Genomic DNA, 14,293 nt, shown 5'->3' with positions numbered 1-14,293 from the left:
AATTCAACACTCCCCCATCCCTGGGGGCCCCAGCTGGCTCCTCTGGGTGGCAGTGGCACCTTGCCAGGATGCGGAGACGCTGTTTGGGTGAGGGGAGAATAATCAGCCGTAAACGCTGCAATCAGGGAGAAAAGGCTGCTCAGGCCCTCAGCGCCCACGCGCACGCCTAATTGGCTCCACGTGTCTGCAGCTCCTTTCAAGAGCAGGAAAGTGGAAGGGTCAAGATCTCTTAATGTTCGTAATGGAGAGGGGGCAGAAGCCACCGCCAGCCCCACATAAACACCTTTTAATTGCCCAGAGAAGGGTGGGTGGAGGCAGCCAATGCTAGAGAATTCCCTGCCTGTCTGTCCACCATTAGTGTGCCGTTTAGAGCTTCCCTGGTCTGGAGTCACACCCCAGAGGCTGACCTCCAGACAGAGCCTGGAGCCACAGCCCTGGCATCTGTTCTACAAATGTTCATGAGGCTCCTCCTCTGGGCCAGGCCTTGGCAGCAGGTGATACCCCTGGCCATGTCTTCCCAGGGCCGATCTACTTGTCCAACCCCCATCAACGAATGCATCCGTGGACTCAGCTTTGAACTTGCCTCCAGCTGCCCCTAATGCTGAACTTTTCCCCCAAATCCTTGATGCCTCCTCCAGGCAGCCCCAAGCTTGCTATTACCCCCTTGAACTGAAGGGATCTTCCTCCTGCTAAGCCTGCTCTATTCTGTCTGTACCTCTCTGAGGTCCCCAATGTCCCCCTGCTTATGGGGCTTCTATTTAATATGGCTGCATCTCTCTGTCCCATTAGACCTGTGGTTCTCAACCAAAGGGCACTGTGCCCCCAGGGGACATCTGGCAACATGTGGAGACATTTTTGGTTCTTATGACTGAGGGAGTGGTGTACTACTGGCATCTAGCAGGTAGAGGGCAAGGATGCTGCTTAACATCCTACAATGCAGAGGGCAGCCCCCCACAACAAAGAATTATCCTGCTTAAAATGTCAATAGTTCCAACACCAAGAAATACTGCATTAGGCGAAGGCTGAGAAAGGAAGCAGCGAGTAAGTGGGAGCTAGGCAGAACGTTCTCCCTCCTGACTGGGGTGGGGTGGGGTGGGGGGCTCTGTCCCACAGCCCTGGCCCCTTGGCTCTCTCCCTCGCTCATTCCTCCTGCTCCTCTAACACCCAGCCCAGAGCCCAGTTCCTGAACGGACCCGGCCACTGCCAACAATGCATCAGTTTAATTGGGTTAAGTGGCCATTAGCGGCAAAAGCAGGGTGGCTGTGTGCAGAAGGGTTTTTAATTTTACTCTTTAAATGATGCTTGCTCCCCAGAGAGGCCACTGATGGTGGGAACGCTGCCCACTGGAGCCCCCAGAACCAGAGCCACAGACGTACCTCCCCCTGTCCCATCCATTTGGGCAACATGGGGGTGGGCTGAGAGGGCTGCTCAGTGTCTTGTCTCCACTGCCCAAGGAAGATGCTGCAGGGGTAAAAGGACTTGCCCAAGGTCACTAGGTCATCCCAGAGCAAGCCCCTGCCAGAGAGGACCTATCTTCTCTTCCTTTGGCCCTGTCCCCCTGTGGATAGCAAGTGCCATGTGGCCACTAGCGGTAGCACGGAGGAGGGAAGTGTCGAGGGGCAGTATCTGGGGTTTGGAGCCCAAGTGCCTGGATCTGTAGTCTGGTTTTGCTGTGAGACCTGGGGCCAGTGGTGTAACCTTGCTGGGGCTGTTTCCTCACATATAAAATGGGGATGAGAGTTGTGTTGTAGGGAGGATTTGCAGAGTTCTGAAGTGTTCTGGCTCATCTTAGGCTGCACACTTGGTAGGCACTCAGAAAGAGGCCAGTAATTGTGGGAAGGAATTATTTCTGCCATTTTAGGGGAAATGTCCTGAGCTCTGAATCTACACTGAATCATCTGCGGAGCACTGAAAAATATTGAAGCCCAGCCCCACCCCTACAGAATCTGCTATACTTGGTCTGGGGTGGGGCCTGGGCATCACGATTTAAAAGCCCTGCAGGCGACTCCAATGTGCCAACAGGGTTAAAAACACTGCATGGACATAGAGAACAGACTTGAGGACACAGTGGGGGAAAGGGGAAGCTGGGACGAAGTGAGAGAGTAGCATTGACATATATACACTACCAAATGTAAAATGGACGGCTAGTGGGAAGCTGCTGCATAGCACAGGGAGATGAGCTCAATGCTTTGCGACAACCTAGAGGGGTGAGGCTCAAGAGGGAGGGGATATGGGGATATATGTATACATATAGCTGATTCACAACACTGTAAAGCAATTATACTCCAATAAAGATATAAAAAACAAAACAAAAACACTGCATGAAGGCAAAGGTGCAAAGGCATGGCATCTGGAAGGGTCTTGGCCCCTGGGACAGTGAGAAGTAGCTGAGGTGGAGCATGAGAAACATGGGCATGGTGGGGAGGGCAGAGCTCAGGGGCCAAGGGCTCTGGGTCCTGGATCTTAGCCAGGACTCTTCACTGCCTCTGGCTTATTTGAGGTTGGAGGTGAAAGGGTGTCCCTGAGTTCAGGCTTCTAGCTGCCACACTGATGTCCCTTAAGAACCTGCTCTGGCCTGGCTGCTCTGGCCCTGGGCTTCCCATTCTCCAGGAACCAAGCCCACTGAGCCACACTGCCCTTGGCCTTGTACCCTGAGAGCAGGCTGGAATGCCCCACACTGGGGTCACTCCTCACCTCCTCCTCCTATGGCCTCTCCCCTGAGCCACACAGCAGGGGTGCCAGGAATGGTGCTAAAGGTGGCACAACCTTCAGAGACACTGTTTTCACTGTGGCCTTTATAAATGATGACTCCTGGAGCTGTGAAACCAGAAGTACTGGGCAGGGACAGTCTCCTGTCCCCATTTTACAGAGGGAGAAACTAAGGCCTGGGATGGGATGTGACTGAGAGCTCCATGAAGATAGGAACAAGGCCTGTCCTTTCCCACTGCATCCCCAGCACCAGCCTGGCACACAGTAGGCCTTTAGTGAATGTTGAAGAATGGATGGAGGAAGGAATACAACCAAGAGATGACTTTTCCGAGAAAGGGGCTCTGAGAGAGGCCCCAGCTAGGAGGACAGGAGAGTCCTGATTTGGGCCCAGCTCTGCCTCCAATGTGCTATAAGAACTTAGGCACCTCCTGGGACGTCCCTGTTGGCGCAGTGGTTAAGAATCTGCCTGCCTATGCAGGGGACATGGGTTCGAGCCCTGGTCCGGGAAGATCCCACGTGCTGCGGAGCAACTAAGCCCGTGAGCCACAACTACTGAGCCTGAGCTCTAGAGCCTGTGAGCCACAACTACTGAACCCGCGTGCCACAACTACTGAAGCCCACGTGCCTAGAGCCCATGCTCCGCAACAAGAGAAGCCACTGCAATGAGAAGCCCGCGCACCACAAACAAGAGTAGCTCCCGCTCGTCGCAACTAGAGAAAGCCCGTGCGCAGCAACAAAGACCCAATGCAGCCAAAAATAAATAAATAATTAAAAAAAAAGAACTTAGGCACCTCCCTACCCCTCCTGGGACTCAAGACCCTAACAGAGCAGGCCTGGCTCAGAGGACCCATCTGCCTGGATAGCAGAAGTTCCTAGCAGGTTCCCTCCATATCTCCTAAGCTGAGACCCCAGCAGGTTTCCTGGACTTGGGGATGATGGTTGCCTGTGTTGCAAAGTCCCTGACCTGGCCTGCTCTGCCTGATTCTTGGCCTGGAAAAACACTCTGTGTAGCTTGGAGAAACTTGTTACAAACATCTGATTATCCCTGATAAGATGAGACAATGAACTTCCGTCCTGCGCTGCTCAGTTCCCTCCTTGCAAGCCCCACATTAAAATTCCAGACCAGAGCAAGGGGATTTAAGTTGGATTACTGGATGGGGTCTAGGGAGAGAGGGATACTGGAGTGTGGAGGGGTCCAGACCCCCAACATTCCTCCCTCCATATGTACTCAGGCTGCAAACAAATATGGGAAAGGAGAAAAGAGCCAGAACTTGATTAAAAGCAAATTTAAAACATAATTAAGACCAAAGCTCATCTTGAACAATTAGGACCAAGGCAGGAAAAGGACAGTCCTCTCCTTCGCCTAGGGATATGGACAGGAGCATCTTTTGGGCCCGGAGCTGGGGGGACTGCAGTAGGGAAGTTCACTGGCCAGGAGAGTGCTGGGCTCCATGCACACCTCCGGACTAACGTGGGCAGTCAAGGGCCTGGCTCAGGGTCAGAGTGACCTGGGTTAAAATCCTGGCTCTGCCATATCCTGGCCTAATGCATGGCATGTCCGAGTCTCAGTGTCTCTCTCAGGGGGCTGCTGTGAGAATGACGTGTGACAGACTCAGCACACGCTGAGTACCTAATCAGTGAGTGCCTTTTCCTATCATTCCTCCCTTGAGAACCAACTGTGTACCAGGCCACGGGTGCCTGGGCTGCAGACTCAGTGGGAAGGAGGCAGACATCTGCACTGCCTCACCGGGCAGAGTCTGCCATGTGGGGTATAGGGAGAGAGTTCAGGTCGGGACCCCGGGCTTTGGGTTCTCCCACCCTCAAGCTGTCAGGGTTGCCTGTTCCTTGAGGAGTGGGGAAAGAAGGTTGGGGAACGACTCCAGCCCTGTGATGCTCAGAGGGGATGGGCAGGGGCTGGGCCCTGGGCTCCATATGGAGAGGGCAGGTCGGGCATCTGTCATTGCCACCACTCAGCATCCCCTGGCAAGGCAACTCGTCCTGAAGCTGGGGTGGGAGGCAGGCCTAAAGGCGTGAAGGGTGCCCCTTCCCAAATCTATCAGACGGTTTCGACACAAGTTCAGGGCTGGTGGCCTGTACTTTGTGCTCTGGGCTGGGGAGCGCAGCAAAGCAAGGAAGTAGTGGGCAAATAGGGGGTCTGGAATGAAGCGGGGAGAGAGAGACTAAGAGACAGAGAACAAGAGAAATGAGGGGAGAATGTCCAGGTGGTGCCCAGTTCTAGGAAAGGCAAGAAGGTGGGACATGGCGTGCTGGCTACGTGAGGCAAGCAGATGGTTCCTACAACCAGGGGGGCATTGTTGGACCCCCACAGGGACGGCCGGCCCAGCTGAAGGCTTGGCTTTGCCTCCTCCCCATGACAGTTCACTCCCCCAACTGTCCCTACCTGTGACTAGGAGATCCCCAAGGTCAGGCTGGGCCCAGCTCTGGGTCCTCCGGCTCCACACTGGGTGGGAGGCCTTCAGGGCCCACCTCCTCTGGTCCCAGGAGGCCAGCCTTTCCCTAGTCCATGATCCCAGGTCACACAGGGGCAGGCAGGGGATCTCAGGGGGACAGTAGGGCCCAGTTCCTAGAGAAGGGGGTCACAGTTCCCTCCCTGGGCCTGGATGTGGTGGGGGTTTGGCTGCTCTGACTTGACCCTGCCAGGCCTCTGGCCCAAGCCTGGGCATGGCATGTGAGGCCCTGCTCGTTTAAAAAAAAAAATAACTTTACTGAGATACCGTAATATTCACCCACATAGAGTATACAATTCAGTGTTTTTTTTTTAGTGTATTCAGAGTTGTGCAACCATCACCACAATCTAATTTTAGAATATCTTCATCACCCCCAAAAGAAATCCTGTACCCGTTAGCAGACACTCCCTATCCCCTCCCTTCCAGCCCTAGGCAGCTACTAATGTACTTTCCATTTCTATGGATTTGCCTATTGTGGACATTTCACAGAAATGGGATCACACAATAGGTGGTCTTTTGTGACGAGCTTCTTTCCCTTAGTGTAATGTTTTCACGTTCATCCATGTTGTCATGTGTATCAGTACTTCATTCCTTTTAAATGGACTCATCTCTCTGACACAGGCTTGGGCAACAGCAGTTATGCCTCTGATCTGAGGGAAGCTTGAATCCCCCTCCTTTCCTTACTGCACAACTTGCCCAGGGCACCTTACATCTCCAGAAGCCCTTTCCCACCTGCTCTCCCTGGGGTGGGTTGAGTACCGGGGTCTGTGGGATTCAGAGACCTGGTCAGGGTGGACCAGCAGGTCCTGTAATCTCACAGGACCATGGTGCCTTGGAGCTCACAGGCACACTCAGTATAGATGGGCAGACTAAGGCCCAGAAGGAGGTGGAGAAATCGTGGGCAGAATTGGAGCTCCAGCTCCCAGCATCATGTGGCCTTAGCCTCCTCTGCAAGGCATTCAGGGCCCTCCACACTCCGTCCGCCTCAGCCTGCAGCCCACCTTCCCGACAGAAGGGAGAGGTGGGGCCTGCCATCATACCCACACAGGGCCCCCGAGGCCCCAGGTCACCACTCACACAGCCTACTCCAGATGAAACTATCCTGCTCCTGCCGCAGCTGCCCACAGTCCACGTGGCACATTCTGCCAGTGATGGCCCAGCCTGAATTCAGAGGGCCAGGAGGGCTGTGTGTTCATGGTGGGTGGGGACATTGCCCTCACAGCGCAGGCCACTCTGCCTGGTCTTCTCTCAACCTCAACAACCGCACCTACCTTCAGGGCCTGCACCTTCCTGTCCAGCAGGCTCTCAATGTCCCCCGCCACCTTCTCCACCAACTTCTGAGGCTCATTCTCCTGCACCTCAAACAGATTCCTGTTGTCTTTGTAGATCTGGAAAGAAGAAGAAGCCTGGGGTGAGGCCAGGGTGGTCCCACATTCCCATGTCATGGTGCCCGTATACCCTCTCTGCATAGCTCACCACAGAAAGTCCTCACCCCCACCTCAACCCTGGCTTTGGCCACTGAGAGAGAACAGGGAGGTCTGGGGTTAGGCCCAGTGCTCAGATAGACTTGGAAGAAGCGCAAGGCCATGAGCTCCACAACTTGCACTGGTTGTGTGTGTTTGGTGGGACAAGGTTGTCGCCACCTTCTCTGGGGCTCAGGGTTCCTCCTCCAGGGGCCATAAGCAGCACCTCCCTGACCAGCTCAGGGTGGCTAAGAGCAGCAGAGTGGGGAGGGTGGGCTGGATGGGAGGCAGGGTGTCCGGAGGAGATGGAGCCAACAGACACACATTGTACACCACATACCAACAAGAAGATGCTCTCACACCCACGTGTGTACACAAACCCACACGCTCACACATGCATCACACACACAGCCACCTCTCCACACAGGCTCAGGAATCCATGCCCCCTTTCGCTGGTGCTCCCTCAGGGCATTTGCGGAAACTACTGCAGGAGCTCTGGGTGCCCCTAGGGGCTCCTCTGTCATTCTGGGCACAGAATATGGGGGCAGGGACCAGGGAGGAAGAGGCATATGGGGGGAATGAACCTGCCCCCTCCTTCTTCCTTGGGGGGGCGGTGGGGTCAGCCTGTGCACACATGCACTTGGGGGTGTAAATCTGACAGTCTGCATCTGCACGTGTGAATGTGTGTGTTATGGCTCAACGCACATCCATCTGTGTGCACGAGCCTGAGTATTGGGGTGGGTGGGGTTAGGGCCACTAGATAAAGCCTGGGGGCTGTATGGGAATTGTAGAAGCAGGTTTCCGTGGGCGTCTTTGTTCATGGCTGGGGTCTTGGGCGTGCGCACGTGCATGTGTGTGTGCACGTGCATGCGTGTGTGTATATGTGTGTGTATGCATTGCACACCCCTGCATGTGCCTCTGAGCCTGAATGAGTCCATGTGTCCATCCAGGTTACCCCAGGAAGTCTGTGCTGCATGCTGGCTCCTTCACCAGAGGTCACAGGCTGGTCGCCACAACTGAGCTGCTGCCACCAGACTTTGCCATCAGGCTGTGCAGAAGTGGAGGGATGTGCAGAGACACAAAGAAGAGGTGACAAGGAGGAGATAAGGAGGTGGGAGAGGCCGCTGATGAGAGACAGACAGGCAGGGGAGATAAGGTCGGTAGAGTGACAGCCAGATGAGGGGAGATAAAGGCCTCTGGCATCTGACAGAGGGAGGAGGTGGGGGACCAGGTGCCTCCAGAGCCCTTGCTCTGCTGCCCACCCAGCGCCTGGCAGTGCAAGGGTTAAAGCACCGCTCAAAGCTGGCTCAGGCAATCTCCTCCTCCCACCGCCCCCCATCCCTCCGGCATCTCTTTTCTTTTTGTCCTTCTCTTGGAACAAAATAATTTGTGGTGAAGTCGCTCCTTCCCACAGAAAAGCAGCGATTACAGGGCGAGTCACAGGCCTGGCTAAACGGACAGGGAAGATGGAGGCCCCAAGTGGGCACCAGGCCAGGCTGTTCCCTGGGCCCCCCAGGGCCTGCCTCAGGACAGAGGCCCCCGGACGGAAGACAGCGATGGAGGCTGAGGCCAAGGAGGGGTCAGACCCTGGGGATCACTGAGAAATGCAGGGAGCCTGGTGCCTGGTGCCCACAGTTGGGGAAACCGAGGTTCAGAAATAGGAGAGGACAGGTCAAGGCCACACGACTGTGAGTGGAAAAACCAGTCACCCATCCTCCCTGACACCTTCTTCCCAGGTTTCAAGACATTAAAAATACACCCTTTCCCAATCTTGGACCATTGCCCCTGGGTGTGTTGAGGCCTCGTCTCAGCCACATCGGCTGAAACCTCGGCTGAGCACACCGCGGCCCACTGGCGTCAGCAGGGGGCGCAGCCACCTGGCTTCTCAGGGCAGGGGATAAAGTTTCCATAACTGACTCCCCTGTCAAGGTCATTCCCAGGTGCCCCAATCAGGGCTGTCCATAGTGGCGGCAGCCCGAGTATTGGAAGCTGGGACCATGCAGCCTCCTGACAACTCTCCTTAGGGAACCTGGGGGTCCCTCCCCTTTGGGTCCAGGATGCCCACTGCAACCTGGCATGGTGAGTGAACCAGGGCTCAGGGGCTGCAGAGGGAGTGGGTTTCCAGGTGGCAGGGTCACACCCGAGGACCCTGACAGTTGATGCAAGGGCTTGGAAGCAGGGACCCTGCTAAAAAATACCCCATCTCTGAACCTCAGTGTCCGATCTATTAAATGAGAGAATGGCAGTCCTCGCCTCACAGGCGGACCAAGGACCAAAAGATTCACGCCACGAGGAGCCTATACTGTTGTCACACTGCTATTGTTTAGGATCACCAGAATTCTGCAGAAGGAATCACAGTCCCCTCCCTGCCTCCACTCTCTCCTGGCTAGATCTGCACACTTAGGATCCAAAGTCATCGGCTCCCATTCCTGGGCAGGCAGCCTTGGTCTCCCTGGGTCTGTCTCCCTCCAGCCCCACCCAGGGCCTCCTTGGACAGCACCCCCTCCATCAGCTATCTTGTCTTTGTCCCCAGCACCTTGGCCTCGGCCCTGGTGGTGATAACAGGGGAGCCTAGACACAGGGACACCATGGATAGTGTACAGCCATGGCCAGCTCCCTTCCATCTCTCCCCAGGCACCAGGCCTGTGTGCAGTGGACCCTCAGCCAATGCATATGCCCAATTCCATGTTCAGGAGCAGAGCTCTGGAGCCAGTGTGACCTAGGTCTGACTCCACCACTTTTGCCTGCAGGTGTGCTGTCCCTTGGAGCCTGGGGCTGCATCTGCCATGCTTTCTTCCTGGGTCTACCCAATGACCCACCATAACATCCTTCTGCTGGGCCCTGGTGCCAGCATTCGAGGCCTCTCCAGCTCACTGACCTGGCACTTGCATGCAAGCCTCTGGGTCCCTAGCCCATGCTGATTCCCACTGCTGCACCTTTGCTTACGCTGTGCCTACTTCCCCTCCGCCTTTCCCCGCTTATCTAAATCCTCCCTAGAGTGAGGGTAGGGAAATGGGCTAGAAGAAGCTTCTGGTGAGATGAGGGCAGAATTCCAGAACTGCAGAGGCTGGTTGAGCTACTAGCCAAGCCTGTCCCCCAATCCCACATGAGCCCTTGAGATGCAACAGCCCTCGATCCTTCCATGCCAGGTGCCTCACCCCTCTCAACATCCCCCCTGACCTGCTCCAGTTGTCCCTGTCCCCTGGGGTGGGGCCCTGAACTGAACCCTGTGTCCCAGAGATCCAAATGACACAGCCCAGCAGATGGTCCCACCCTGGGGGATAGGTCATCTCTCCACTGATGTGGTCCGGGGAGGTGCTTTCCACCTGCAGGTCCAGGAAGAAGCCCAGGAGAGCCCAGGGCAGCTCCAGGGCATAGCCAGGGCTGGTTCCCCTCAACCCCAGCCTCTAGCCTTGGTCCCTGGGGTCAGCTCGGAAGCAACAGGAAGGCCAGGGTGCACCGGGGGCAGGACCTCAACAACCACAGCAGGACTGCATGCCCGCCGGTGTCCTCGGCCCAGAGAGGCAATTGGAAAAACCCAATGGCCCCCACAGCAGCGCAGCCTGCGTGGCCCCTGGCTCTGCACAGGCAGCCGGACCAAGGAGAGAAACGGGGGCCCGCAGGTCTACAGGTTGTGACAGCTCCATGGCGGCCATGAGAGAGGAGATGGGGAATGGTAGTGGCACAGGGTAGCAGACTAGGGGACAGGCTGGCTGGAGCCAGGTGGACACGTGGGGTAGGGCAGGAGACACAGCGACAGAGGGGCTGAGGAACAGGGAGAGCAGCGGCAGCTGAGGCCCCGAGGGATAGATAATTCAGGAGGCCGTTTGCAGCTCCTCGTTCCCAGGAGTTCCTGGCTCCCCCATCCTGTACCGTATACCTATGGCCAGTGCTTGCCCGGGCATCCTCCTCCCCTTGAAGGCACCCCCTACCAGTTATCAAGACCTGTCCTTCCATGTCTCTCATCTCCCCCCCACCCACTTCCTGTAACGCCCCCCCCCCCCCCCCCCCCCCCCCCCCCCCCGCCGCAGTGTTGGCCCCGATCCCAACCCTCTCTCAGCTCTAGTAATTCTTTTGTTAGGCAGCATGTCTGGCCAACCTGCCTTTTGGCCTCGGAATTTCCAGGGCCTGTGGGGGCCAAGGCCTCGTCAGGGGCCCCAGGCCCTCTGCCTAGCCTCCTGCTTCCAGAGCTGTTCCTACATAAGGGGGAGGTGAGCATGGAGGACACTTGGAAGAACAGTTACCTTGGACAGGAAGCTTGGACGCTTGATGCTTGCAGGGGCAGATGGAGCCAGCCTCATCCTCACAGCTCTAAACAGTTCTGACTGGGAGGGGAATAAGGTCTGAGGCACCTGAACATAGAGACAGCCACCAGAGGAGACAAAAGACCCCAGAACCAGTGACCTGGACAGGCCCCCATCAGACTGTTGAGGCATTTTGCTAAGTCCCAGAAGGTCAGCAGCAGTGGGTCCTGGACCTAAGCCAGCACCTAACCTGCCCAGGGAGAGGAGGAAGGTGGGAGAAATGGAGACGAAAAGGAGGGCAAGGACAGCAAGGGAGAGGAGGGGGAAGGAGGGAAGAGGGACTGTGGAGGCTGCAGATACAGCCCTGTTTGCCAAGTGATGGCTCTAGCCACCCAAGGGCAGGTGCTTCACAAACTTGACCTCGCTGACGTACAACCCCTGAGGAAGGACCATTCTGATCACACCCGTTTAGCAGACGGGACACTGAGGGCCAGAGAGGATATGTTACACGGCAGAGCTCAGATAAGAATAGTCTGTCTTATCCAAAGTGTTTGCTTTAGGTCACACTCTGTGCAGTTCTCTTCCCTGCATTTTGTCCCCAAACTTGAAGGTGAGGCACAGGGTATCAGCTGGGAATTTGGGGGGCCTGAAAGGGGCCTGGGGGACCCAGAGTGATGCTGAAAGCCTGAGGCCTGTGGAAGGCAGGAGGGCCATTCTGGAGGGGAGGAGGGGGAGGACCAGCAGAACCAGCCTGATCAACTAACCAACCACCCAACCCTGGGAGTAAAAACAGGCACGCGTGTGAGGCTCCTCTCTGCAGCGAAGGTGAATGGGCCCTAATCTCTGGAAAATTAAATCAGAAAGAAAATGGAACGAGAAAGATTTGATGCAGGCTGGGCCCTGCTGCCACCTGTCTCCTCAAAGGCCCAAGCTCAGCTGGGGGTTCATCTGGGTGCTTCAGCATCCTGCCCCCTTCCCCTGCCCAGGGTGCTGAGCAGGGTACAGGAAGGGTGGGGGGAGCTGAACCCCATGATATGACTTTCCTGGGGGATTTGCTCTTCTCCAGCCCCCTTTAGCCATGTCTCAGTGCCTGGTCCCTGGTATTGAAAGCAGCAGCTGGTAGGAGTTTTAACTGCCCAGCCCTCATGTCAACAGGTCCCTAGAGATGGTGGGCTGGCCTCCCTAGGCCGGCCTGCATGGGCAAGCACTGGAGTGGCCACAGGATCTGGCGTTGGAGACAAGGGCCAGCTGCTAAAAGGGGTACACTTGTGCCAGGGATCAGGGGAGCCTTAAGTGGATGGATAGGGGGCTCATGGTGGCCCAGAGATCCTGAGCTGGGCCAAGAGGGAGGTGAAGGAATGGAGGGACTGGTAGTGACAAGCTCAGGGACCCCAGTCAGTCAGGGCAATGCTGGCCCCTGCCCTCCCGCCAGGCTGCTGCCCCTGTCTCCTGCCTTCGTGGGGGATATCAAGGGTATTGACATAGCTGCTAATAATCACCCTCGAAGACCATAGGGTGGATGGAGTAGCCTGGTACCTGCAGACCCTCCCACTGAGAGCACTCAGGTCAGATCCAGGACAGGCTGCACATCCTGGATGCTCCCCACACCCAACCAACCTTGAGCCCCACAGCCCAGTTCCTTTGGGGCCACTCACAGCAGGTGCACGAAAACCCTGACCCCGCTGCTCTAGGGACACACCAGGCCCTGGACTGTGTGTGTGGCAGAAAGTTCCCTGGGGCAGGGGTTGTGGCCCTTCTCTGGCCCACCTGGTGTGGGGCTTACAGTAGGACAAGGGCAAGGGGTCCCCAGAGCCCTCAGAGCACACAGTTGGCACACAGGCAGTGGGTTATGGGCCACTCGGCTGCATGCTTCATCAGCTGCTGACAATCACCAGCTGCCACGTTAGGGTCCCACGTGGCCATGCCACCCTGCCACCATCCTGTGGTGGGTTGGCTCCACAGTTAGCTGTATGTGGTGTCACGTCACAAGCAGGGTTTGTATATTGTTATGCTGGTTGTCACATTATTAATGACTAACCTTCATATTGAATAGGGATTTCCTAGAATGAACACTTTGTTTAGAGAGGGTCACAGATGCCTACCCAGGCCATTACAATGTGGTCCATGATGGGCTGTGACACAGGACCCAAAGGCAGTGTTGACCTGGCTTTCAGGAGCAGATAAGGATGTGGCCCTCCTGGGTTGGTGGCCCATCTCCTCCCCACCCCCACCCCACGTCCTTACATCCCCACTGGGGCACTCATGTTCATGCCACAGGATCTTGTTGGGGTCTCTTGAGGCTGGGGAAGCAGAGATGGACCAGACCTTGTCCCTGCCCTCCTGGGACTCACCACCAGAGGGGACAGATGTCTATTTGGACTGCTAATGGCAGAGGGGTGGCAGTGGGGAGAGGTGTGCAGGAGACATGTGGGAGTGAGACTGGCCTGCTTGGGGAGGGCGGGGGCTGGGAGTGTGAAGGAAAAGACTGAGATGGCTTTTCAGGGGAGAGGCCATCTGAGCAGAGTTTGAAAGGCTGGGCAGGAGTTTGCCAGACATGGGGGTGACTGGGGTATAAGGGACTCTAGGCAGGAGTAATGGCAGGTGCCTTTGGGCTGGGGGGAGGGAATGGACTGCTCAGTGGCAGGAGCACAGGGGCTTGTGGGGGGCAGAAGGGAAGCTGCGGGGACAGGTTCTGAAAGGAAGGGAGGTAGATACCCAGGCAGCTGGGGGTGGAGTGGGGGGTGGTCCTCAGGGACGGAGTGGGTGTAGCCTAGATCACAAAGTGGGAAGGCCCTGGTGGCTCTATGGCCACTTGGCCCCTAAGAGGAAGCTGCTAGGAGTTTTCACCAGCAGATTCCCTTTGAAAAACTCACAGGGGCACAAAGCCCCCACCTCCACCCCCAGCAACGCCTCCCTGTTTTTAAAGTTAAAGTTTAGTTGACTGTCATCCATTACCGCAATTAGTACATTATATCTAATTATGCAATTAGTGTAAAAAGTGCACTTGCTGCTGAGAATGGGAAATCACGCAGCCTCGTTACACTGTAAAATCCATGTCATAAAAAGGCTCAATCCCTTGTTTTTCAAAAGACACACAACCCAGTACAAAACAATAAACCAAATCCTCCCAGTTGAGCTAGGGCCAGTCTGTGCCAACCTCTCTGCACTTGCCCCCATGCAGACCCCCCACCTCTGCAAGGCCCTGTCCCACGCTGGCCCTGGGGCAAGGTAATGACCCACCACAAGGGAGCGCTGATGCGTGGCCCACTCCTAGGCGTGGTCAGTTTGCTCCTCTGAAACAGATGTGAATTTCTAAACTGACTTTAAAACCGTGGCAATCCTGATTATCCACCTGTTATTCCAGACCTGATTGGAACGTGGCCTCTAGTATTAAGGCTTGTATATATTA

At 56.1% G+C, this 14,293-nt stretch overlaps 1 protein-coding gene across 4 annotated transcripts in view; it reads right to left on the bottom strand.

Annotated features, from left to right (window-relative positions):
• CACNA2D2 (calcium voltage-gated channel auxiliary subunit alpha2delta 2) overlaps window positions 1-14,293 on the bottom strand; it is a 136,991-nt gene that overhangs the window by 62,887 nt on the left and 59,811 nt on the right. For all 4 annotated transcript variants that reach the window (XM_065886053.1, XM_065886055.1, XM_065886057.1 and 1 more), the window contains exon 3: window positions 6,449-6,565. In XM_065886053.1, the coding sequence (XP_065742125.1) occupies window positions 6,449-6,565 (117 nt within the window). The remainder of the gene's footprint in view (window positions 1-6,448; window positions 6,566-14,293) is intronic.

This window comes from Phocoena phocoena, chromosome 10 (genome assembly GCF_963924675.1).
Source record: "Phocoena phocoena chromosome 10, mPhoPho1.1, whole genome shotgun sequence".
NCBI classification, from domain to species: domain Eukaryota; kingdom Metazoa; phylum Chordata; class Mammalia; order Artiodactyla; family Phocoenidae; genus Phocoena; species Phocoena phocoena.
The sequence above is the reverse complement of the archived record's forward strand: the minus strand, read 5'-3'. Positions and strand labels throughout refer to the sequence as shown.